At 46.3% G+C, this 27,476-nt stretch overlaps 1 protein-coding gene across 1 annotated transcript; it reads right to left on the bottom strand.

The window, feature by feature from the left end:
* Window positions 1-1,110: 1,110 nt before the first annotated feature.
* LOC133361527 (oocyte zinc finger protein XlCOF6-like) lies at window positions 1,111-27,476 on the bottom strand. The gene is made up of 6 exons (XM_061580454.1): window positions 27,445-27,476; window positions 27,110-27,173; window positions 16,901-17,659; window positions 4,042-4,447; window positions 3,788-3,955; window positions 1,111-3,538 (listed from the first exon to the last, which is right to left on the bottom strand). Exons 3-6 carry the CDS (start codon window positions 17,647-17,649, stop codon window positions 2,876-2,878), a joined length of 1,986 nt encoding a protein of 661 aa, XP_061436438.1. The 5' UTR covers window positions 17,650-17,659; window positions 27,110-27,173; window positions 27,445-27,476; the 3' UTR covers window positions 1,111-2,875.

The raw sequence follows: 27,476 nt of genomic DNA, 5'->3' as shown, positions 1-27,476 counted from the left end.
TCCTTTGCTGTACTCGATCGACAGAAAATACAGCCGCCCCTTGAATATCGGAGGTTACGTTCTTTGAAAGTGCCGCGCGACAGATAAAAACGCGACATTAAATACTTAAGCCTTACCCAAGTAATGGCGTTAGGTAAACGTCAACTAAAATTTACATCACAATTGAAATACGTACTGTATTCCAAATCAACTAAAAATTAAACAATTGAAATAAACATTGGGAAACCGTGTCTCATGCTTTTGGTTACAGGTCTACCCAACACGTAAGGTCACACATGCTGTCTGCTTCTACTCGACCTTGTCCGAAAAGTCCTCCCAAAACTACACATCCACAAATGGATGTGATTTGTCTCGGGCTCCATTAGTGACCTGGAAGTCAAACCCTAGAGCCTTCACAGGTCACCTTGACGAATGGTGACGTTTCCCAGCTGCCATCTTTATTGGGTCCTTGCATCACAAACGATGGGCTTATGGAACTTCAAATTTCACACGTCAATCTCAGACTCTGCTCCTTGTAGACCTCCTTACACGTGTTTCAGTTTCAAGACAATTCAAAAGGCCTTCCAATTGTACATTAAGTGGTTTTTAATGTGTGTTCCCTGGCAGTTGTGAAGATTTGATTACTGTGTAAATGCATTCCAAGACAGTGCAGTCGTTAGATTCCGTGGAGGCGAGTTCTGCTCTTGGTGACATCACAAGCCAGAGAGAGGGGGAGGCCCTGACGTAACCCACTCGTTAATTTGAGGTGACGTCTTCAGAGGGAGCGTCTACATATTTAGGTAAACATGTGGTAAACAAGGTGGGATATCAATGCAGACAGATATATCTAAAGTTTTATTTAAATAGAAGTTAAAATTCAATAAAACCTAGGCTAGAATACAAATCTGTAACAAAAATCCACGATGCCTTCAAATGTGCTCTTTAAAGTACCTCCTTGCGAAAAAACAGATCGGCAGACATCTTTCATTGAACGTTCTCTACACGAAACAACGGAATGTTTTACACAAACTATAAATACCACGGCCTTTTAGGAATGCATGTGTAATGGGTTCCGGAGACACTTGTAGAGGTATCTTCTTTATTACAATAAAACACTCCAACAGTCCTGATACTCTGTTACAGCCTAGATACACTACTCTGGCTACGCTCTGGGGTCCTCCGGCTGTAATTACCCTAGGGGAGGCTAATTGACCCGACCCAACCAAGGTGCGGGTCTGGACTCTGGCTTCCTCTGAACTCGCCCTTACAAGGACGTAGAGCCGGGAGTCCCAGAGTCCCACCACCGGCCCTCACAGCGTCCCGGCCCTTACAAGGACAAGCGGGACGAGGGGGTCCACGGTCCTAAGCTGGCTGGTCTTGGGTCTTGAGCTGCAACTGGCCCCGATCGGCCAGGGAGCTGCCCTTTTATGCCTCGTCCCCAACGAGGGGTGGGGTTGTGTGCGACCCCAGATATCCCACAGAGCACGCACAGCCCCCCCCCCGTTGGTGGCGCCAAGGGGCTTAACTGTTTGGGGTGCCTGGGATCCTAGCGCCTGGCGCCGAGGGTTTATCTGCCTAGGATCCCAGAGCCCCCAGCAGCCCCTCCCCTCTTATGGCACTACACATGTGTTCAGTACAAGCCACCTGTGGACTGGTTTGGTGTACAATGTCTCAACAACAGTCCGGCTTGCTTCAACTGATGTTCATCGGCAAGGTCCATTTCAAGTCTCAGTTCGACAAAATGTATACGTAATACAAAATGATAGTGTTCTTGAGGAGAATGTATCTCCTATACGTAACTTGTAAGTGGCATACCTTAACTGATGAATGATCTGACTATGCTCCCGATTTCAAAGACAATGAGTTGCCCCAGTCAGATGCGTCCTGATTCACAAAAATACCCTTTGACCCGTATCACAAAAATAACAGCTCTCACGTGAGTTTTTGTACAGGTTACCACCAAAACAGATACTTTGTCCTGACAGCACATATTCCATGTTTGACATTAATACACAAAATGTTGTATGTACGTACAAAATCAGACAGGTATTCTTTCAATAATGATTCAAAATAATCAAAGGGCACATTGGCAACATTTTATTACTATACCGAAATGTACTGCGTCACGTTGCAACGTATTTACAAGTTGATCTCTGCCGAGATGAGGCCTATACGTGCAGCACTCTCGTAGAGGGAAGCCAAGTAGTAGTACATTCTCTATTTGTTGCAGAGGTTCAAGGTTCTAATCCGACTGGCATATCAATCATCGCCCCCGACTTACAAACTCCTATCCACATGCAGGCCAGTGAACGGTCACCTTGTGGCACACAGGGGCAGATGCCCATTATGGGCACCCATCGAGTGTCTAAGATGAGATATGATACAAAACACTTGAGTCACTCCTGGTTAGAGATCGCCCCAACCCACAGGTTCACAAAAACTGGCCACGCTTACACTGCAGTTTGAACCTAGAAATTGATTGTTCAACTTCACATTATATTCATTAGAAAGGCCTGTGACAAAGGTGCATCCATTGGAGCTTAATTGTCTCAAGCTTGCACATCTACCTGGTCTCCATTTGACTTTGTATTGTCTAAGAAGTCCACCCACACCTCCACATCCACAAACTCCTGGGAGTTGCCTCGCTCTGCCTCACAGTCAGAATTTAGTTCCTGCTTCACACTGCCTCCATCTATGTGAAGGTCCGATTTTGGAGTTGAATCTTCAAATTTAACCTTCACTTCTACGCTCTTCAATGTTACTTCTTCACATTTCACTTTCGCCTCTTCATATTTCACCTTGATACCTTTCAAAGTGTCCAGGCTGGGATTGTCTTCTGGTTCTTGTTTCATGAACAATGGGGACATTGCAGCACTTTGACTTTCACAAGCCGATTTCAGATTACACTTCTTGTGGATTTTCTGATGCGTGTGTGTTCTCTGGTGTTTTTTAAGATTTGATGAATGTGCAAACGCTTTCCCACAAACACTGCACTTGAAGAGTTTCTTTCCTGTGTGTGTTGTCTGATGTATTCTAAGAGTAGATGAATCTGAAAATGCCTTCTCACACACACTGCACTTGAAGGGTTTATCTCCTGTGTGTATTCTCTGGTGGGACTGAAGATTTGATGACTTTGCAAACGCCTTCCCACACAGAATGCACTTAAAAGGTTTCTCTCCTGTGTGTGTTCTCTGGTGTTAAGAGCAGATGAATCTAAAAATGTCTTCCCACACACACTGCACTTGAAGGGTTTATCTCCTGTGTGTGTTCTCTGGTGGGTCTGAAGATATGATGACAATGAAAATGCCTTCTCACACACAGTGCACTTGAAAGGTGTATCTCCTGTGTGTGTTCTCTGGTGTTGTTTAAGAGTAGATGAATACAAAGATGCCTTCCCACACACACTGCACTTGAAGGGTTTATCTCCTGTGTGTGTTCTCTGGTGGGTCTGAAGATATGATGACAATGAAAATGCCTTCTCACACACAGTGCACTTGAAGGGTTTCTCTCCTGTGTGTGTTCTCTGGTGTGATTTAAGAATGAACGACCATGCAAACGCCTTCTCACACACAGTGCACTTGAAAGTTTATCTCCTGTGTGTGTTCTCTGGTGTGATTTAAGAATGCATGACAGTGCAAACGCCTTCTCACACACAGTGCACTTGAAAGGTTTCTCTCCTGTGTGTGTTCTCTGGTGTGATTTAAGAATGTATGACCGTGCAAACGCCTTCTCACACACAGTGCACTTAAAAGGTTTCTCTCCTGTGTGTTCTCTGGTGTGATTTAAGAATGGATGACCGTGCAAACACCTTCTCACACACAGTGCACTTGAAAGGTTTCTCTCCTGTGTGTGTTCTCTGGTGTGATTTAAGAATTGATGACTTTGCAAACGCCTTCCCACACACACTGCACTTAAAAGGTTTTTCTCCTGTGTGTGTTCTTTGGTGGGTCTGAATATATGATGACCATGAAAATGCCTTCTCACACACAGTGCACTTGAAGGGTTTCTCTCCTGTGTGTGTTCTCTGGTGTCTTTGAAGATGTGATGACTGTGCAAACGCGCCTTCCCACACACAGTGCACTTGAAAGGTTTCTTTCCTGTGTGTGTTCTCTGGTGTTGTTTAAGAGTAGATGAATAAAAAAATGCCTTCCCACACACACTGCACTTGAAGGGCTTATCTCCTGTGTGTGTTCTCTGGTGGGTCTTAAGATTTGATGACATTGCAAACGCCTTCCCACACAGAGTGCACTTAAAAGGTTTCTCTCCTGTGTGTGTTCTCTGGTGTGATTTAAGAATGGATGACCGTGCAAACACCTTTTTACACACACTGCACTTAAAAGGTTTCTCTCCTGTGTGTGTTCTCTGGTGAGTCTGAAGAGTTGATGACTGTGCAAACGCCTTCCCACACACAGTGCACTTGAAGGGTTTCTCTCCTGTGTGTGTTCTCTGGTGCTGTGTCAAGTTTCCAGTGCGATCCATGCTGTTTGCATTCTGGTCGCATTGTTTCCTTCTTGTACCGAGCTGCGCTGAGTGCCTTTGCTCCATCAGACCAACTCTGCAGAGCGAGCATCAGCTGCAGACAGAAAAACATATCCACACCATCTCCGTGAGTATTGAGGCACAGAGGAATGCATATATACAGTCACACATGACTTACACATCTATACATATTCATATTTTCATGAAATAGTGAAAGAGATTCCCTAATTCATCACACGGGCTGATAAGGCACACAATGAGAGGACAAATGGTCATAAATATGACTGGACACCCAAGTGTCTTCAAAATGAATATTTACCAAAAACTCCAAGCACACAATTTCGGTTGTCTAGCTATGACAGGAATATTTATTTAAGAAAAATTAGCTAACATAGCAAAGGCTGTTGATACTATTATGCAGAAATGTATAAATTAATGTTCATTTGCAACTTAAAGGTCTGAAGCCAGGCTCAGATGAGCTTGAATGCGAGGATGAACAGATCTAACTTAAGCTACATATGTGCATTGTTAATTTCCTGACTGTTTCCATTCTTATAAAATCTTGTTCTGTACCTGTTGAATTCCATGACGAAATGGGGCCTTGCATATGTTCTACAAAAAGATCACCTCCCTGGGAAAATCTTGACTTAAAACTTTTGTGATAGCGGGAATTCATATTCTTCGGTTATTTCGGTAAAGTGAATAGAAGAAAAAAAACGACTAATGTAGACTGTAGCCTGGTTCTTAACCTCGGTGAGCATACTGACAGTCTATAATGTAGACTGTAGCCTGGTTCTTAACCTCGGTGAGTGTATTGGCAGTCTATAATGTAGACTATTGCCTGTTTTTATTGACAAGACCTTTGCAATGGACTAGACCTTGGCGATGGACACTCACAGCTTTGTATGTAAAAAAGTCCAGGCAGCTTCCACATAGTGTTACAGAGCCTAATGAAAGAATGCTGCTAGACTAATTTGAAGTGACACTTTGGATGCCAAATAAGGTCATGAACACATTAACCTGGTATAGGCGCTCCTCCACCACGTGTAGAACGACCTGATTATTCATGGAGAGCTGAGCAGGTGCAGTGTTGTATGACATTAAATTCCCAAGGAGGTATTCTTTGGGTCTTTCGGTAAAGTCACGTCACTTAACCGAAAGACCCAAAGAATATGAATTCCTGCAGTTACGAAAGCTTTAAGTCAAGATTTTCCCAGGGAGGTGATCTTTTTGTAGAACATATGCAAGGCCCCATTTCGTCATGAAATTCTCCAGGTATAGAACACGATTCTCCAACTCAATATCATTGAGTAGCCATGACCAGATCATCAACATGCGTAACATGGTTGACCAGCAGGGGACGATCCCTTGACTATAACCAGGCATCGATTAGCGTATTGTTACTGTATGAAATGCAATTTTGTATAGGGCCATTGTGAGCTTCTCAAAATACATCATTATACTTAAGCATTACCTAAATAATGGGGTTAGGTTAACGGCAACTAAAATAAACATCACAATTTAAATAAGTACTGTACTGTATTCCAAATAAGGAATCATGTGTGCATTAACCACAATACTTGTGGTCAGAAAGCAAACAAAAACACTCTGCTAGAAAATGCATGGTCTGCTGCTGAGGTAGACTGTTGTAAAAGGTTTGAAATGGGTGTAGCCCAAGGGTCATAAGGAAGTGGCCGGGGCTAGTGATGTTAATGTAATAAATAAGCATGTTAATGTGAAATCGAAGAGTGGTGCAATCCAAAGCGGCCTCCCTACAAGACAGAGAAGGAGCGAGGCTCTACCTGGGTAAACAACAACTACCACCACGACAACAATAACCACGATGTGAACTTCTCACTTCAGATCTCAGTGAGCGGACACTAAAATAAATCACGCTTGCTAACACAGAGCGTACGCCTGGGATACACTGCCGAGATCATCGATGACCTCGCCGCCGAGAAAGTTCAGCAGTATCTGACAAGCACAACGTGGTGGCAGCCAGATGCGAACTGCCCATATCCCCCATCTAACACCCTTGCCGAGTATACGCGCACGTGAGAGATTTGCTCGCGAGCGTGCGCAATTCTGACGGCTGGAACATGAGCACACCTTGCAAGTCTTCTTCCAGAGGAGAAGCTCGCGAGAACGGTGAGGGGGGGGGGGACGAGGGAGCCTCCAGGACCCCGTGAGACAACCCCAGGATGGGTGGCAGGGATACAGACCGGCATAGGAGATCACAGGCCATGTAACCCAAGTACGTGAGGAGGTAACCCAAGTATGTGGGGAGGTGACCCAAGTACACCTGAATGTGACCAAGCTGCAGTCCACAGCGGAGATAGTCCAGTCCGAGGTGGGAGGGCTGCGCTCCATGGTCGGGGGGCTAACCAGGCGAGTATCTCAATAAGAGGCAGAACTCGAACAAATGCGCACTGGGAGGGTAAGGGGGAGTGGGAAAGGGGCCTCTTATGGAGCCACCGCCCTTCCCCGTGCGTGCTATCTATGCGACCAATGGGGGCATCTCGTGAGAGACAGTCCCCAGATCGCCGCGCGAGAGAAGCACCAGGGTTAAACACCAAGGCCTCCCTAAAGAGGGGACCACAGAGGGGTGCAATCCACGTGGTCCCAACACAAATAAACTGTCATGATAATGGTGACGAATGACCCCCACGCAGATATTGACAACAACACCCCAGAATGTGGCGACTGCGGGTGACTGGCTGCGGGAGCTGGTGGCAGGAATAATGGGGGCCACGTCGCTCGTGGAAGGGCAGGTGAACAGGCGGCAAACCCGGATTCTGCTGGACACGTGGGGCGGTAATGTCACTCGTGAGTGCAACACATTGCAGCGTGGTCGGGGTTGAAGTGGGCCGCCGACAGGCCCCGGATCGTGCGCTGCACACTGCAAGTGGAAGTGGGATGGGACTGCTGGGGAGGGTCACCCTTAAGGGTCGCCTCGGACACCAGGTGAGTAACCAGGAGTTATACGTGTCGAGCGTGTTATGCCACGAGTGTATTGCTGGTACCGACCTCCTGGAAAAGTTGGGGCTCAGCGTGCAGCCCCGCCGGCGATGCGCCACCGTGGGGGAGCAGATTCCTTTCTTGGGACAAGAGCCGGGTTGCCCCCGCTTCGAGCCCGTGGCCGCTATCCTGGCGTCGGCCGTCACCGTCGGCATTGGTGTTCCATTGGGTTTTCCGTTTTTCTCCCAAACCTAAACTCAAAATATATTTGGAGGTGGTCAAACAGTCCAATGCAGGACCCTCCTGAAACATAATCTTTAACTTCTAAATAAGAAATTAAATTGGAAAACCCTCAAACACAGTACACTATTTTTATTTTACCAGGTGAGGCCATCTGAGCTGCATAGCTCTTTTTCAGAATCGACCTGGACACAAATGATAGCTCAACTTAGTGGGTTAAAATATGGAAATGTATTGCAGCAAAATTCTCAAAATGCATGTTTCTAAATGTGGAGAAAAATCAATGCCACTACAGGGAGAGAGAGAAAAAAAATAAAAATGTAAACTGCAATTATAAATGCGTCAGGGTTGGAATCGAACTCACGCACGCAGAGTACGCTCACGGAGTACACTCACACAAATGAGTACACTCGCTCACTCGGATTATTTTTTCTCCGGGTCCTTCGATTTTTACCCCCACATTTAGTAACATGCATTTAGATTATTTGGCTGCTACAATCTTCCACTTGAAAAGCCATTTCGTTGAGCTATCATCTATGGCCAGGTGGCTTCTGACAAAAGATCTAACAGCTCTGTGAGACTTAGTTGGTAATATAGAAATAGTTGTTCATCGGTCTAAATGGTGCATCAGCAAAACCAACTCGGCAGAACGCTCCTGAATTAGAGTGCTGAGACTCATTGTGGCCATGTACTCGAGTGTGCACCATGGTGGCTGGGAGATGTTAACTGCCTCTCCTGGAATACAGGAGCTGGTGGGTTCGATCCCGACCCCTCCTGTATGTTTGGAGTTTGCGCGTCTCTCTCTCTCTCCCCGTGGTCGCGTGGATTTTCCTCCGGATCCTCAGGGTTTTCCCTCCACATTTAGAGTCAACATCACCACGCGTTTAGAGTATTTGACCGACAGACATTTCCACACGTTGTTAAGCCACTTTGTTGTGGGCAGGTCGCTTCTGAAAACAAGAGCGGTATAGCAGCTCAAGTGGGCTTGGCCTGGTAGGATAATAAAAAAACGAAATACTTAAAAGAAAAAAAAGTTTCAGAGTAGTGAGCCAGATGAAGACAAATTTAACTTAAACAGAGAATTAAAGCAAATGCAATTAGGCGAGGGCAGGAGGCAAGGCCCCGCATGGCTAGGCCCCGCGTTGTAATGTTCCAACCTGGACATCGATTCCAGACTCGCTGCTACTCAATTGATATTCCTACGAGAGAGAGACGGAGCGAGGCTCTGCCTGGGTAAACAACAACAACCACCTCAACAACCACAACGACAACAACCACCACAATGTGAACTTCTCACCTCGGATCTCAATGAGCGCGCGCGCGGATCGGCAGCTTCTTGGTGTCTCGTGACGTCACGCGGCAGCAGGTGACATGACGTCACTAGCGGGGTACACCTCCCCCTCACGCTGATGAGGTAATGCAGTGGTGACGTCAGAGAGCAGGGTTAGAGTTGAAGTTCATTAAGATTCCTATTCCATTGATCCATCTATTGAACAATGACCCTTTGGGTGCGCGAGCTCAACAATTTGAACACTGTGTGTACAAACTGTGTATACAGCAGAGGTGTGGACTCGAGTCATGTGACTTGGACTCGAGTCAGACTCGAGTCATGAATTTGATGACTTCAGACTCGACTTGGACTTGCATAACAATGACTTTGTCCCACCTCTGAGGTGTGGACTCGAGTCATGTGACTTGGACTCAAGTCAGACTCGAGTCATGAATTTGATGACTTCAGACTCGACTTGGACTTGCATAACAATGACTTTGTCCCACCTCTGGTATACAGTGTGTGTGTGTACAAACTGTGTATACAGTGTGTGTGTGTACAAACTGTGTATACACTGTGTGTGTGTACAAACTGTGTATACAGTGTGTGTGTGTACAAACTGTGTAAACAGTGTGTGGGGCCGTCCATAAATGACGTCACGCAACTGGGGAGGGGACGGTCAGACATTTGTGACGATGTGTGACGATGGGCGATGATGGGGGGGGGGTGATAAATGTGACGTCACATCAAAATGCGCAACTTAAATAAATATAAACACGTTCGACTTCATTAAAGACTTTTTAATAAATGTTTTCTCTTACAACATCAGAATGTAGCGCCACTTTAAATACGCACTACGATGACAATAATTTAAAGCGATTTGAAGCATGTTTTTTGGGGGAGGTGGGCAGAGCTTTGTGACGTCATATTTGAGGGGGGGGGGTCTGACTTTTTGTGACGTCGTGTGACGAAGTGGGGGGGGGGGGTGTCAAAATCGTCCAAAATCGCGTGACGTCATTTATGGACGGCCCCTGTATACAAACTGTGTACACGCACACCGTGTGTTTGTACAGTTGGCAAAGTAGGGGGCACAGGTGGTGCATCGGCCAGTCATCTCAGTTGAACCATGGCACCTGAGTCTGCCCTGTGACCTCCTGCCGGCGGGAGTTCGACACTTCACGTGGCCTTAACGTGCACATAGTCTGGCACAAGCGCCATGGTGACGTCACCACCACGTATTGGCGAATGGCAGTCGTTGTTTTTGTTAGTGTGTTTGTGTATACAGTATATGCGCAGACTGTGTGTACGCTGTATATACATTGTGTGTACACAATACGTCTACCCTGCGTATGTGGACGGTGTGTGGATGGTCCGAATCAGTCGGGCGGCATTATCTTTTCATCAGCTCTGCAATGCTGTGTGGAAGCTACCTGGCCTGTCGCTCTGCATGAAGCTTTGGGTCTTCTCGGCAACAGTCATGCCCTCCATTCTATAGGCATGTGAAACGTGGACCCCCTCTAAATGGAACATCTGCGCTGGTTAGAAACACTGGCTGGCATGCCTACACTCAGATTGAGGGAAGCCAAGTGGTAGAGCATTCTCTATTGATTGCAGAGGTTCAAGGTTCAAATCCGACAGGCACCCCTGGCTACTCCAGTAACATAAACCAAAATATGCACCGTCTGCTTAAAGAGTGGATGTAAAACATACTATTGTGTCATTCAAAACACATAGGTCTTTGCATGTTGGTGTGATTGTCAAAATTTGGGAAATTCCAAGTATTATCCAAAAATTGCACAACTGAGATTACACATCAATTATCGCCCCTGACTGACAGACTCATGCCCACATGCAGACTGGTGCTGGGCCACCTTATGCCACACAGAGGCAGCTGCCACTTAGGGGTGCTCTTCGAGTGTTTGTGATGTGATATGATACAAAACTCCGAATTGCTGAGGCAATTAAGCAAGTTTAATGCGTAGGCTTTCGCGACCAATATCTATAAGATTTTTTTTGGGTTAGATCGCGTAAATATAAATGTGCTCTCTCTAGTCGTCTAGCCTAGTCTAAACACAACTCTGACCGTGTAACACCAATGGCGCTGACCGAGACAGCCAACAACTATCCGGCCACACAATATCTAGCGAAGATGACAGCGACGACGATACGAGCCCACTCCCAGAACCGGCAGCGCTGAGCTCCCGCTCTCAGCTGCTTTTATTGTACCCAGCGTGGCCTGGCTCCGCATTGGTCGCGCCTTTCTTCTCGAACCCTCTAGCAGGATACAGAGGCTTCCAAATAGGGTCTTCCATGACCCTTGCCCCAGTTCCTCCGCCCTGCCGACACACTCGTGTATATGCTCACCGGCGTGTGTACTGTTTGTCCACTGCAGTTGCCGTTGCAACTACAACCGGTGGACAGGCAGAGCAACCCAAACCCCGAGGAACACCACCAACACGAAAAAACAATTTACCCCAAAAAAAACCTTGGTTGCAACACTTCCCGCGACCATACAGCACAACCGTAGCGTCTCCCGTGAACCATAACCACGTAGCGCAACTCCGGCGCCCCCCGCGGACCGCCAACAAAAAGGACAACCCGCGGCACCGCCCCACAAACCGCCAACACACAGCGCAACTACGGCATAGGCCAGAACCCCATCAGGGACCGCACAACCGTGACGCCCCCCCCCCCCCCCCCCACGAGAGCCGATAACACAAGCCAAACAATATCCACAACCCCCCCGAATCCCACCTTACAAGGGAGAGTCCGCCTTTACCAGAACATAGCTCACGTGAGCCGGTCCTCGACATTGGTCACCCCCACCTTGGCAGGGTTTTGCATTCCTTGGGATTCTAGGAATGGGAACAAAAAAACAATGGCCTAAGGGCACGGCCCCTCCCTGAAATCCGCAGTAGCATCTAATCAGATCCAGCCCCTGACACTTTGCACACGGCAGTCACGGAAAGCATCAGAGACTCGGATCCGGTGCAGCTTGGGAAAATGTTGACGGCAGGTCGGAGTGCTACAGTGGTGCTGCCGGCACCCTGCTGACACCCCGGCATTCTATCGCGATGTGGCTCGGCTGACCACACCCAAAACACTTGGCCGTGGGACCCCAGGGCGGAGGGGGCTTCCCCGGTTGCCAACCCACCTGCGGGGGCCTTCTCCCGTGCGTCCCCAGGCCGCACACCACAGCCACCATGTCCTCCTCCCGCCACGGCCAAGCCTCCACTTTGGGCCAATGCTGGCGGGCCTCGTGGCCCTGCATTACCCGGGCCACATTGAAGGACGTCATCCCCCAAGTCTTCCACGAAGGGCTGGACGATCCCCAACTCCCGCGCCAGCAGTTATTCCACCGCCAAGGAGTCGAGCGCCATCTCACCCGTCTGGGAGTACGCGGTCTGCCCCAGCACCAGCAGCGCCTCCCGGAAAGTGAAGGGTGTCTCGGCTTCCCCTCGCTTCCACTGGAGAAATCTCGTGCGGGCATCGCACGGGAGGCCAAAAATATCCCCTTGCAGCGCCATTAACTCCGCCGCCCCTCCAGCGCTGTCCCGCGCTTTTCGCAAAATAGCTCCCGCCAGCCATGCCAAGCCCTCCACGAGCAAAATGGCACGCACCACATGCGCGGTCTCCGGCCCAGGCTCCTCTGCTCTCTCACAGAGACGAGGATCGCTGTCAGGGTCCCTTCGTGACTCCTTTACACGCCGCTGGCTGTGGAGCGACTCCCACACTTCCCCGCGCTCCCCTCAACACGGTGGTCCTCGGCCATGCCTCGTGCTCGGCGCATGACCGCGGAGCATCGGGCTCCTCTCTCACCAATTTTCCGCCACTCTCCCGCCGATCCGCAGCCGCTCTCTCTCCGCTAATGGGCTTCGTAACCAGGTTCCCGTGGCTGCCGGAGGGATGAATGTTTCGCCATTCCCATCCTCCAATGACACTATAGGTGGGTTCTTTCTTCACCCCACTCCTAACACCAGTTGTAGTGTCATCATTGCGGGAGACAAGGTTTCTAAGGGGGCACCTTTATTAATACCTTCACAGTTTAACACATAGGCTTTCGCGACCAATATTATTCATAATGAACATTTCTGGGTTTAGATCGCGTAATTTATAAATGTCGTAACCCTCCACCACCCGACATGGCCAATCAGTAAAAAAGTGTCACGTTGACAAAAGACAAATAGTTCACTGCTTAAGCCCACCAGTGTGTTGAAGCATGAAACCACAACATTTACAATTTGAGTACGACGTTTCGCTGGATGCAATCCTTGGGGATCTTCTGATGCCTGTGTTCTCTGGTGATTTTTAAGAGCAGGTGAACCTGAAAATGCCTTCCCACATACACTGCACATGAAGGGTTTCTCCCGTGTGTTCTCTGGTGGACCTGAAGAACTGATGACCGTGCAAATGCCTTTTCACAGAAGTACTTTCTTTGGTGTTCTTTTAGTCTTATTAAATAATCTCAAACACAACTGTCGGCAGTGGCAGTACATGCTTGTCAAGGACACTCAATTGGTTTTGTTAATGTTGAAGTGTTGTATAAAACGAATTATTACTGGACAAGACTAATTAGATAATCCATTGAAATTGAGCGAAATACAAATAACTTTAATCGCTCTGACAGCTACAGGCTTAGTGCGGCCTGGAAGCATATTATTTAAAATCATATATTACAATTCCCATTCCTTATAGGGGAAACAAATAGCAATGAACAATTGAATGATTACCAATCTCCTTATACGAATGTAGTGCCGTAGATGGGCCACACTTACCGGCAGTGGTAGACGAGGTCCATCTGCAAGGGTGCCCCGTACCGCCAAGGGGGGGGGGGGGGGCTGCGGGGGATCTACGATCCCATGCAACGCCACCCCTCGATGGGCAAAGGGACATTAAAGGGGACCTCCCCAGCTGATCGGGACCAGTCACAGCTCAAGACCCAAGACCAGCCAGCTTAGGACCCTGGACCCCCTCGCCCCGATAGTCCTTGTAAGGGCCGGGACGCTGTGCGGGCCAGTGATGGGACTCTGGGACTCCCGGCTCTACGCCCTTGTAAGGGCGAGTTCCGAGGAAGCCAAGAGTCGAGACCCGCACCTTGGCTGGGTCGGGTCAGGTAGCCTCCCCTAGGGTAATTGTAGCCGGAGGACCCGAGAGCGTAGCCAGAGTAGGCTGTGTCCCTAGGCTGTGTCCCTAGGCTGTAACAGAGGACTGTTGGAGTGTGGTATCGAAATACAGTAATCCCTCGCCACTTGGCGGTTCAAGTTTCGCGGGCTCAGTGCATCGCGGATTTTTCAAACTGATTTAAAGGCCTCATTATGCCTGTGCAGTAACACCATCATTATCATTCATCATCACATTTATCGAACTGCACAGGTCTGTCATCGTCTTCATCGTCATTGTCATCATCGTCGTCATTACTGGCGTCAAGTCTCAAGATACTACTGTCATTGGTGAGTGTAGAACACCACAATACGTATCGTATGAGAGATTGAATGTATAATATTAAGATTTTCTAATTAAATAGATTTAAGTAAAATATATATATATAAAGTATAAATATACATATTTTAAACATTCTAGTACCCACACACACATATACGGAAATTCCTAGGGGGCCAATCCTACTTCGCGGATTTTCACCTATCGCGAGGGGTTCCGGTCCCCATTAACCGCGATAAACGAGGGATCACTGTAAAGAAGTTACCTTTACAAGTGTCTCCGGAACCCATTACACATAAAAGGCAAAGTTGTGATTGTGTGTCTGTTCAAAATGTTAAGCGTACTTCCCGACATGCAACAAACTTACCATGTGGATACTTTCCAGACTGTACACCATGCAAAGATTATAAAAATAAACTTTTTTTTGGGGGGGGGGGGGGGGAGCATATATTTTTTGCACGGTGAGCTGACGTCAAATCTGTCATGTGACCCACGCATGTGGAAGCGTTACGCATTGTAGTGTAGTGGTTAGCGCGCTGCACTACGAACCCGGCACCCAGTTAAATTCCCGCTCACGGCCACTACCGGTAACGACTATTTGAACCGGTCCTGGGCCTCCCCTAGGTCGACTCAGCCTAAAACGAGTAACTGGTATGGTGTGTGAACATCGCCACTGGGGAGACAAAGGCGGCCAGGCGTGGTGAAACCAAGTCACGGGCGAAGCCGGGTAGTAAAGCTAGTCAATAATATAATTACAATACCCTCCCCGTCTCCGCCTCGAATCACTGCAGCAGATTGAGCTAAAAGATGACGTCACCCTGTTGTTCCATTTAAGACCGAGAGCAACTAGAGGGCCTCACCATTCTGGCAAATTGCCCGATGATGCTGCATGTAATTACCAGCGACACGTTGTACTCAAAATTTTAAATGATGTGGAATCACTCTTCAACACACCGGTGGGCTAAAGTAGTGAACTATTTGTCTTGGTAAACATGACACATTTTTTACTGTTTGGCAGTGTCGGGTGGTGGAGGGTTACGACACATTTGACTAATATTGGTCGCGAAAGCCTACGTGTTAAACTGACCATGTACTGTGTTAGCTACTGGAAGACAAAGGTGGTTGGCGAGGCTCTGATCCCGTGGAATACATATTATCTTGGTCGTGCGTGAATGACATATTTCGCATGATCTCTTCTGAATGACCCTAGGTCTAATACTTTCATAATTACTTGGTTTATGCCTAACCAAGATTTGTGGTATACCATAGTTGTTACCAAGGATATTACGAGGGTTTAATTAACATTTGTTCCCAGTCTGTATTGCCAGGGATCCGTGCTTCTTATTCTCAAGTTATATTTTGATATCCTGAGGTTGAAGATATAGCTAAGTTTCAAACCTTACTGTTGTATTTTTTAAAAAACCCCAGTTAACTCGTAATGATTAACTGCCCTTGGGTGAATTTCGCTGTCCAAGGGAGGTTCATGACCCCTGCCGTTTTCGTCTTTTGTTTTATTGTGGGGTTTTTCGTAGAATCTCATTAGCTCCCCCCCCACCCCCCCTTGGGTTTGCCATTTTTTAATACATTTTATGACTTCCCAAACAGGCTTGTGAGTAATTATCCTCCAGCTGTCTTTTGCGTGGCAAGGCAGGAGGCAGGGGGGGAGACTCATGCCACAGCACTACATCCCGATCAAAATTATTAGAAAAAAGAAAAAAATCACCCAATATAATTTTATAGAAAAGGCATATATACAACATGCTCTTCGAGTGTTTGTGATGAGATGATACAAAACAACTGAGTTGCTGAGGCGATTAAGCAAGCACCATATAAATGCTAAAATTATTATAACATTGTATAACATAGAGAATGCTTCGGAGCTTATTGGCTCTGGCTCCTGGTTAGAGATCTACCCAACCCACAGGTCCGCAAATACTGGCTGCTCTTACTCTGCAGGTTGAACCTAGGAATTGAGTGTGCGACTTGACGTTATTTTAATTAAAGGCCTGTGACAAAGGTGCATATATTGGAGTTTCATTGTCTCAAGCTTACACATCCACCGGGTCTCCATTTGACTTTGTATTGTCTAAGAAGTCCACCCACACCTCCACTTCCACAAACTCCTGGGAGTTGCCTCGCTCTGCCTCACAGTCAGAATTCTCCTCCTGCTTCACGTTGCCTACATCGATGTGAAGGTCCGATTTTGGAGTTGAATCTTCATCTTCACATTTTACCATCGCTTCTTCGCTCTTCACCATCACTTCTTCACATTTCACCTCTTCAAAATCTACCTTGATACATTTAATTGCGTCCAAGCAGGAATTAAATTCTGGTTCTTTTTTCAGCAGGGATGGGCTCATTGCAGCACTTGGACTGACACAAGCCGATTTCAGACACCGCTCCTTGGGGATCTTCTGATGCCTGTGTCTTCTCTGGTGTCTTTGAAGATGTGATGACAGTGCAAACGCCTTCTTGCACAGAGTGCAATTGAAGGGTTTATCTGTGTGTGTTCTCTGGTGGCTCTGAAGATGTGATGACTGTGCAAATGCCTTCTCACACATAGTGCACCTGAAGGGTTTCTGTCCTGTGTGTGTTCTTTCGTGGTCGTGAAGATGTGATGACCGTGCAAATACCTTCCCACACACACTGCACTTGAAGGGTTTATCTCCTGTGTGTGTTCTCTGGTGGTGCTTAACATTTGATAACGTTGCAAATGCCTTCTCACACACACTGCACTTGAAGGGTTTCTCTCCTGTGTGCATTCTCTGGTGTGTTTTCAGATGTGATAACGTTGAAAATGCCTTCTCACACACAGTGCACTTGAAGGGTTTCTCTCCTGTGTGTGTTCTCTGGTGTCTCTTAAAATATTTTGACTTTGCAAATGCCTTTTCACACACAATGCACTTGAAGGGTTTCTCTCCCGTGTGTGTTCTTTGGTGTGTTTGAAGATATGATGACTTTACAAATGCTTTATCGCACAAAAGGCACCTGAAGGGTTTCTCTCCCCTGTGTGTTTTCTGGTGTCGTTTCAGAGGAGATGAACCTGAAAATACCTTTACACACAAACTGCACTTGAAAGGTTTCTCTTCCGTGTGTGTTCTCTGGTGGATCTGAAGAGTTGATGATCGTGCATATGCCTTGTTACACACAGTGCACTTGAAGGGTTTCTCTCCTGTGTGTGTTCTCTGGTGCTGTGTCAAACTTCCAGTACGATCCGTGCTGTCTGCATACTGGTCGCATTGTTTCCTTCTTGTACCGAGCTGCGCCGAGTCCCTTTGCTCCATCAGACCAATTCTGCTGAGGAAGAGTCAGAGGAAGCGTCAGTTGCAGACAGAAAAACATATCCACACCATCTACGTCAGTATCAAGGCACAGAGGAATGAATATATACACAGTCACACATGACTAACATATCTATACTTATTCCTATATTCATGATATAGTGAAAATAATTCCCCAATTCATCACACGGGCTGTTAAGGCACACAATGAGAGGGCCAATGGTCATAAATATAACTGGACACCCTAGTATCTTCAAAATGAATGTTTACCAAAAACTCCAAGCACACAATTTTGGCTGTCGAGCTATGAAAGAAATATTTAAGAAAAATTCAGCTATAATAGCAAAGTGTGTTACCAATAATACTATTTGTATTATGCAGAAATACATCAATTAATGTTCAATCGAAACTTCGAGGTGGAAGCCAGGCTCAGATTTGCTTGAATGCTCGGATGAACAGATCTAACTTCAGCTGCATATGTGCTGAGATATTTTCCTGTTTCCATTCTTACAAAAAGTCCCAGAGGAAAACTAAATTAAACTATTGTTTTGATTTAACCTACATGTTCAATAGTTAATATACTTTACTGCAAATACAAACTTGACACTGTCACACACCCGCATGGTAAAAAGGTGGTGGTGTGTCCAGAACTATGCCTGGCCATCTTCTCTCTGCTCAGTATTAATGCTTCCTCACACTTCACCATGTAATTAATTCAAGATTAATCAACATAGCAGGGGCCCACAAGTTCAGCTTTCACTTACACTATGTAACACGATTTTTGTCCCTGGATGGCTAGTGTTATTTTTTTTATTGGTTATGCCCACAAACTTTCCTTTTGTGACCAGGACTTTACGTTAAGGAATGACACAAATCCACACATTTTCGCATTGAAAATAGATACATTTCAAAATATCACTGTCCTGGTCACAAAAGCAAAGTTTGTGGGGAATAATAGCCATTTTCTGTACTTGTGAGGCATAAGCAATTAGAAAATAACACTTACTACGCAAGGACAATTTTTTTTTTGTTACGCAGTGTTATCAATCATGTTTGCTGTCGGCGATAATCAAACTAATTGTAGAGTTCATAATGCAGTGAAATAACTGCGCTACAGCTCCCCACAAAGATAAACTCTTAACTACACATGCATTTCATATGGGTAATAAAACAGGTCGACGCCATGCGACTGTGTCTCCGTCTCTTTATTCTTCGTTATGGACAGCTCGCGTTCCGCTCCCCTCAGTCACTCCGCGGCACGTCGTTGACTAACGTCCCGCTCCCGCGCGGCTCTCGCCCTTTCCCGCTCCCGCGCACCGCTGGCCAACGGCGCGCTGGGAGCTGTCTCTGCGCTGCCACGTAGCCGATGGCTCGAGGAGACTCCCGACGTGGTCCAGCTTCCAGCTCCCACCAACTGACCCCGAGCCCCTTCCGGCTCCCCCTAATATCCCCTTTCAACGTCACCCAGACTCCGCCCTAAGCCACACCCCATAAGAACCTTCCAGATAATACCGCTCCCTTAACGCCCCCCGACTCTGCCCCCAGACCCTGCCCCCAATACATCGTGGCGCCTGATTGGCTTAGGGCTGGGGCGGCGAAACCTCACATACGCTCGTATTACACATGGATCATTAACATCTGACCTATAAACGTCATTATTTCTGTCTGTGTACAAAACTTGCGAAGGATTTGGTTTTAAAAAAAGAACCCAGGTACCACTCCATAAGCCCTGTAAGTAAGCCAGTGCTATTCCATTTTCACATCTGTCAGTAGTTTAATAAAAAATGTAGTGCTAAAGTCACATACATAAAAAACTATTTACTAACTTATTTACTCTATATAAAAGTTTGTGTGTGCGTGGGTATGTCCATGTGGGTGTGTGAGTCCATATATGTGTGTGCGTTGTGTGTGTGCGAGTTCGTGTGTGTGTGCGATGAGTCAGATGCCTTCTATGACCTCCTGTTACAGGTGCTAGCTCAAGTGGCCCCACGGGATAGAGTCATCTTGTTGGGTGACTTCCATGCCCGAGTTGGTCATAATGCTGGCACCTGGACTGGAGTGATTGCAAGGCATGGGCCAGATCAGCTCAATAACAACGGTAGGAGGCTGCTCGATTTTTGTGCAGCCCATGGGCTTGTAATTACCAACACGCTGTTCCGGCATCGGCACATCAACACAACATCATGGATGCATGCCGGGTCCAAGCAAGAACATCTTCTGGACTACATAGTGACGGAACAGCGGATGCGGGGGGCCCATGTCCTTGACACCAGGACCGACCGTGGAGCTGATCTGCCCATCGACGTCTCAAGATGGCGGCGGCGTGTGCAACGGTGTGCGAGTTGTGCTGCGTGAGTGTGTGTGAGCTGTGCATGAGAATGAGCTGCGTGTGAGCTGTGTGTGTGAGTGAGCTGCGTGTGAGCTGCGTGTGTGAGTGTGTGTGAGTGTGTGTGAGTGAGCTGTGTGTGCGAGTTGTGCTGCGTGAGTGAGTGAGCTGTGTGAGTGAGTATGAGCTGTGCATGAAAATGAGTTGCTTGTGAGCTGTGTGTGAGTAAGCTGTGTGTGTGAGTGAGCTGTGTGAGTGAGTGTGAGTGTGTGTGAGTGAGCTGTGTGTGTGAGTGAGCTGTGTGTGTGTGTGAGCTGCGTGTGTGAGTGTGTGTGAGCTGCGTGTGAGTGTGCTGTGTGTGTGAGTGAGCTGTGTGAGTGAGTGTGAGCTGTGTGTGAGTGAGTTGTGTGTGTGAGAGTGTGTGAGTGAGCTGTGTGAGTGTGCTGTGTGTGAGTGTGAGCTGTGTGTGAGTTGTGCTGTGTGAGTGAGTGTGAGCTGTGTGTGAGTGTGTGAGTGAGCTGTGTGTGTGAGTTGTGCTGCGTGAGTGTGAGCTGTGCATGAGAATGAGCTGCGTGTGAGCTGTGTGTGAGTGTGTGTGAGTGAGTTGTGTGTGTGAGTGAGCGGTGTGAGTGTGTGCTGTGTGAGTGTGCTGTGAGTGTGAGTGAGCTGTGTGTGTGAGTGTGTGCTGTGCATGAGAATGAGCTGCGTGTGAGCTGTGTGAGTGTGTGTGTATGAGTGAGCTGTGTGTGTGATTGAGCTGTGTGTGAGAGTGAGCTGTGTGTGTGAGTGAGCTGTGTGTGTGTTTAAATTGTGTTTAAATTGAGATTGGCGGGTGCAGGGGGGTTTAATCGAGACGCCGTGCCCTGTGCGTTGTGCTGTGAGGAAGGCCCATTTGCGGACACGTCGCCTCTATATATATATTGCCAAACGTTTCAATTTAAAGCTTTCGTGACTGCAGGGATTGATCTTCTTGGTTCTTTCGGTAAAGTCACGTAGAAGGGAAATAATAAAATAATAAAAATAAAACATAATAAAATAATTCTCACGACGTTTCAGTCACAACGCAAGCAGCCGTCCTCGGGTGAAGACCAGGTCTGTCGGGGAGACAGCGTCTGAATGAAACATGAATAAATTTGAGACTGACGCCATCCAGACTGCCACTCTACGTCTAACCTTATGGAAGAGGTATGTAGATGACACTTTTGTCATCTGGCCACATGGCCGGCCTGCTCTAGACCAATTCCTCGACCACATCAATTCCATACACCCAGCCATCAGATTCACCATGGAAGTCGAAAAGGATGGCAAGCTAACCTTTTTGGATGTCCTAATTAAAAGGAGACCTGATGGTTCAATGAGTCCCTCTGTCTACAGGAAAGCCACCCATACGGATGCTTACCTAAAACCTGATTCCCACCACCATCCATCCCAGCAGAATTCCCTCATCAAGACTATACCATAGAGCCCAATGCATCTCCTACCAGGAACACATTGCCAGTGAACTCAAACACGTACGCCATGCTCTTAAGGCTAATGGTTACTCCGACTACACAATCCGCAAAGCCATCACTCCAACCATCAAGAAGGATCCTGTTGAGGAGCCTTTCAAAACCATCACCTTACCCTACATTGCTGGGGTCACAAAAATATCTCCAAAATCCTGATTAAACACAAGATCCAGGTCCAATTCAACACAGTACATAAAATCCGTGATCTGGTCCCGTCTGTAAAAGATGTGGTTCCAGACATACAGTACCCTGGCGTCTACAAACTAAGTTGCCTCTGTGGTAGCAGTTACATTGGAGAAACCAAACGACATGTCTTGGACCACATCCGTGAACATAAAGCAGACCTGAAACACGGTAGGACAAACACCTCAGCCGTGGCAGATCACTGTTACAATTCAGTGGGCTCACATGACATTGACTTCTCCAAGACAGAGGTTCTCTGCAAGCCATCTGGTTACCATGAGAGATTCGTTCATGAGGCGATCCACATATACAAACACAGAGACAATTTCAACTGAGAAGATGGATTCTGGCTCAGCAATCATTGGAAGGACGTAATAAACCATTTCAGATCTTAACTGATTGTGTTCACGTTTATGGTGACTTTCAGAATGCAGTCCACTCACTGGCATTGACTATATATCTTGTATTCTCCGCAGGGAATGGATTCTTTCTCCGCTGCAAATCTCCTACTACCACTCTCCCATTGACATATTTCGTTGCTTCCTCTTAGTATCTTTCACTCGACGGTCAATGGTATAGTGTATAGCAGATTGTATAATAATAAATAGTATACAATTGTAATGTTTAATACAAAATATAAGGCAATATATAGTATCGTAATTGTATAGTGAATATACAGCAGTGTGATATACAGTAGGGTGGATAGAATAATACATAGTGTAATATTACACTATGTATTATTCTAAGGTATAGGGTGGTGTATAGTAATACAGTATATAATTTAATGTTGGGTTTGTCTATGGCAGCATATAGTACGGGGTAGACCCGTGTGATGTAAGGGAAAAAAGTTTAGCTGGAAGCATATTATATTTTTTGCAACATAGAATTGTAATGTATTACTTACTGTTAGTAGCTCATCTTATTGGAGAGTATATTTAGTATACTGATGAAACTATGTAGTTTATACTTTAGTTTTTTACGTGGTTGTTTAGTTACTGCAGCTACATACCATTAACATTCCTTCCCTTTATTAATGCTACCCTTATCCCCTGTCCCTTTGATGCTGCTAATCCTGCATAATGCACGGGCATAATATGACTTTGAAACCCCCCGCCCACCTCCTACCCATTTCACAAGTAGTACTAATCACATATCTGCATTTCCCATAAATATGCTAAATTCCTCTTGATATGCTAATTATTTTGTCAAGGCGCTCTCCCCTCTTCCAACCTAGCTTAAATATACGCTCCAAGAGTGGTGTTTCATTCAGATGCTGTCTCCCCGACAGACCTGGTCTTCACCTGAGGACGGCTGCTTGCGTTGTGGCCGAAACGTCGTGAGAATTATTGTATGTTTTATTTTTATTATTTTATTATTTCCCTTCTACGTGACTTTACCGAAAGAACCAAGAAGATTGCCAAACGTGTTTGAGTTTTTGTCTTGTGCACCACTGCCTAAGCAGCAGCATCACGCAACAGGCTGTTATGCGGCGTGTGTGGCTTAACGATGCGTGAGGGAGCGAGGCCTTGCCTGGATTGGGCCGAGGCCTCCCCCTTCACCCCAGTGGCGCAGCGTGGGGAAGGATAAACTCAACTTAAAGGGATACAGCTAAAGGATAAAGCCTACGTGTTCGACAAACTAAACTTGTTCTTTGTTCTAATGTTCTAATGTTCACGCTGTCAACTCGCCGACATCTTCGAGATTTTAACGGAGGCTGCTTGATTGCAGATTCGAAATAACCACCTCACCACGATCACTGTGGGGTATCGTGAGTAACCGCAGCAACAACTACTGCAGCTGCAGCTGTGCCATGGGTGGGGCGGAGGCAGCGGCGGCGGCTGCAATCCGTCAAGGCTGACTCGTGGCGGTGTTCACTGCGTGGAGAGAGACACCACCATCCACATTGAGGTTGCGGCCTAGCTCGCGCCCCCCACGCACCCCCCTGCTTGCCTGGATATCGCTGCCGGCGAAGGTGCGATGCATGGAGAGAGACGCCACCCACACGGAAGTTGTGGCCTAGCTCGCCCCCTCACGCTCCTCCAAACACTCTAGCACACTGGCGAGAAGCCGTGTATGCGTGACGAGTGCGGCAAGACATTTCTCAACGCTCGGCCTACAAGTATATATATGTTTTTCCTTTCGCTTGTGTGTTAAACTGTGTGCAACCCTGATATTTTAAAGATGGCAATTCTCCTGCTGTGTATCCTACTGCTGTCCCTCCCAGCTATATCTAGTGCCACACTCAACTCTACAAACGGCTATCCACCTAACTTCTCGTCCATACTTGTTGCTCAATTATCCACTACACCTGCTAATGAAACAGCTTATAGACATATTCTTGGTTCTTTTGGTAAAGTCTCGTAGAAGGGAAATAATAAAATAATATAAAACAATAAAAATAATACATATTTTATTTTATCATTTCCCTTCTATGTGACTTACCGAAAGAACCAAGAACATGAATCCCTGCAGTTACGAAAGCTTTAAATCAAAAGCTTATAGACACTTCTAACCCTATCTTTGTCCCATTACTTTACCAGTACTCCTTCCAAACTTCATTCTGCTCTTAAAACACATCACCAACTGCGAGCTGCTGCTATTCGTCCAAGGTTCGCTGCTCATCATCCTTTCACAGAAAATACCTGTGCAGACTATTAATTCTACTTCATCCTGGCACAAATGTAAAGAACTCGTATAATTCTGTACATTTTTCTGGCAGAAAAGGTGTCGGTGTTATACATGTCAACATCAGAGGGCCTGTGATTAATTTAAATCAACTAAAACTTGAAGTGGCAAATCTGGACCGGGACATTTTTTGCCTAAAAAAAAACATTCCTCACTCCTGCCGTTAATGATTTGCAGATTACGATTGGCAACTACAACCTTTTACGGCGTGACCGAGGATCTAAAGGAGGTGGAATTGCCATCTATGTTCGTAATGCTATTGCATGTTCACCAGCTCACTCCTTGTTTAAAAAATGTTGCTTTGAAGGTATAGCTCTCAGAATAACTCTCCCAAATAATCAACAGATATTAGTAGTGTGCTGCTATAGACCGCCTATTGGGAAGGATGTTGAAGCTGCGTCTGCACCGAGAGAGCTTCTTGGGGGCCTCCCTAAAGGTGAAATAGTTTTAGTGGGTGATCTAAATTGGAATTGGCTAAACCCGCCGGCCGTGGCCACAAATTTTGCAGATGAATTTAGCCTGTTTCAATTAATAAATGTCTCCACAAGACCCAACCTAAAACATCCGGGACAGTCATCTCTGCTAGATGTCCTATTGACAAATGCCCCTCACAATTTTGCACTGACTAGTGTTCTGGCTAATAGCCTAAGTGATCACTCCTTCATATTTGGGGTGAGATCATCAGCCAGACCCAAAGCCCCCCCTAAATTGGTTGAGAAGCACTCCGAGAGAAACTTTAGCATTCAGGCATTTACTAATGATGTGCTTTACTCGGATATTGAAAAGGTCTGTGATATCCCCAACCTGACTACGGCTTGGGAGACCTTCAAAAATACATTTCTCCAAATTATTAACAAACATGCTCCGTTTGTATAGATTTAAAACTAAAGGCAACTGCCCACCATGGTTTGATCCTGTGATTACTAAGCTATGAAAACTAGGGACAAGGCTTGGGCATGTGCTCAGAAAATTAATTTGGTCAATGACTGGCTAGAATGCAGGATTTTAAGGAATAGATGCGTCAAAAAAATACGGCATGCAAAAAGTGCCTACTTTTCCTCCACTCTCCTGGAATCAAGTGGAAATGCCAGGATCTTCTGGAAAACAAAAAAAATTATCGAAAAGGCATCCAAAACAGATAATCTGCCCGTTGAGCTTAACCTTAATGGGGAATATTTTTCAGAGCCCAAAAAATTTGTTGACAATTTTAATCTTAATTTTTCTGAAGCTGGTAACCTTTTTGATAATGTACTGGGGGTCACCCCTGCTCATGCAAATTCCTATACACCTGTCCAAACATTAAACGAATTTAGTTTCCAGCCAATCCACGAAAGTAATGTTCTGAAACAACTGTCCTACCTCAAAGAGTCCTCCCCTCTAACGGAGCAGATAGTATTCCCGTCTTTGCTCTGCTAACTGTTGGTCACCTAATATATAAACCTATAGCCCATATTTTCAACTGGTCCATCCAACATTCCTATGTTCGTCCACTTCACAAAGGGAGCCCTAAAGATGATCCAAATAACTACCGACCTATCTCAATTTTGTCCCCGTTGACAAAAATTTTTGAAAAATTATTAAACTACCAAATTAGCAGTTTCCTGTCCGACAACAATCTATTACATCTAACACAATCTGGGTTCCGAAAAAATACAGCACATCTGCTGCATTAGTAGCCTTGATAATATGTAGTACTGTGCCAGTCTTTTTCTGGACTTGTCCAAAGCCTTTGATACAGTCGACCACAACACCCTGCTTAGTAAACTAAGTTGTCTCGGTTTCTCCAAACACGCAGTAGAATGGTTAAAAATGTACCTCTTTTCTCGCACCCAAACTGTATTCACAGATGGTTGAAGGTCACTGTTAAGATAAAAGGGATTCCACAGGGTTCCATCCTTCGGCCCCCTCTTGTTCTCTCTTTATGTCAATGACTTGGGCACTGATCTAGATCATTCCAGGGTAAATCTTTTTGCAGATGACACGATACTGATTACTGCTGGCCGTTCTCCGGATGACGTGATTGCCTTCGTATCTTCAAAATGAATGTTAACCCAAAACTCCCGAGCACACAATTTCGGCTGTCTAACTACAAAAGGAATATTTATGAAAGCTAAATTCAGCTGACATAGCAAAAGGTGTTATGCAAAAATGCATAAATTAATGTTCAATCGCAACTTAGAGGTGTGAAGCCAGCCAGGCTCACGATGTCCTTGCACGCTGGAATGAACGGATCTGACTTCAGCTGCATGTGTGTACTGTGTTAACTTCTTGACTGTTCTACACTATGGGAACCTCATTTGCCAGTAAAAATATGTTAATGTTTTTTTTACCCTTCTATCTGGCAACAAAACTGACACCTTTTTACAAGGAGTCATGTTTGCATTGACTGTTTCCAGTCGTATAAAGAGTTCCAGAGAAAAACAAAAATAAACTACTGTTTTGATATAACCTCCGTGTTCAACAGAGTTAATAGACTTGACTGCAAAAAAAATGTTTACACTGTCCCACACTGGCATAGTTAACAGGTGGTGGTGTGTCCAGACCCATGCCTGGTCACCTTCACCTGCTCAGTATTAATGCTTCCTCACTCCACCAAGTAATTCATTGAGGATCAATCAACACAGCCGAGGCTGCGTGTCTCTCTCTCTCCCCGTGGTCGCGTGGATTTCCCTCCGGATCCCCTGGTTTCACCTCCACATGCAGAGAGAAAACACCACCACGCGTCCAGAGTGAACACCGCCACGCTGTTGACGAGCCTCACCTTGTTGTTGTGGGCAGGTCGCTTCTGAAATCAAGAGCGGTATAGCAGCTCAAGCGGGCTTGACCTGGTAAACAATAAAAACCGTGTTAATATTTAAACAAAGTTACAAAGTGGCGAGCCGGGTGAAGACAAATTAAACTTAAGCGAGAGAATTGAAGCGAATGCGATCAGGCGAGGGTAGGAGGCAAGGCCCCGCGTTCTAAAGTTCCAACCTGGACATCGCTTCCATGCTCGCTGCTACTCAAATGACATCCGTACGAGAGAGAGAGAGTGAGCCTCTACCTCTGTAAACAACAACAACCACCACCACCACAACCGCGATAAGAATTTCTCACCTCGGATTTCAGTTCCCGCGCGGAGCGGCAAC

Source organism: Lethenteron reissneri, unplaced genomic scaffold (genome assembly GCF_015708825.2).
Source record: "Lethenteron reissneri isolate LAM-NWPU_2019-01 unplaced genomic scaffold, ASM1570882v1 scaffold_113, whole genome shotgun sequence".
NCBI lineage: Eukaryota > Metazoa > Chordata > Hyperoartia > Petromyzontiformes > Petromyzontidae > Lethenteron > Lethenteron reissneri.
Note: the sequence above shows the minus strand (reverse complement) of the source record. Positions and strands in the feature narration are given on the sequence as shown.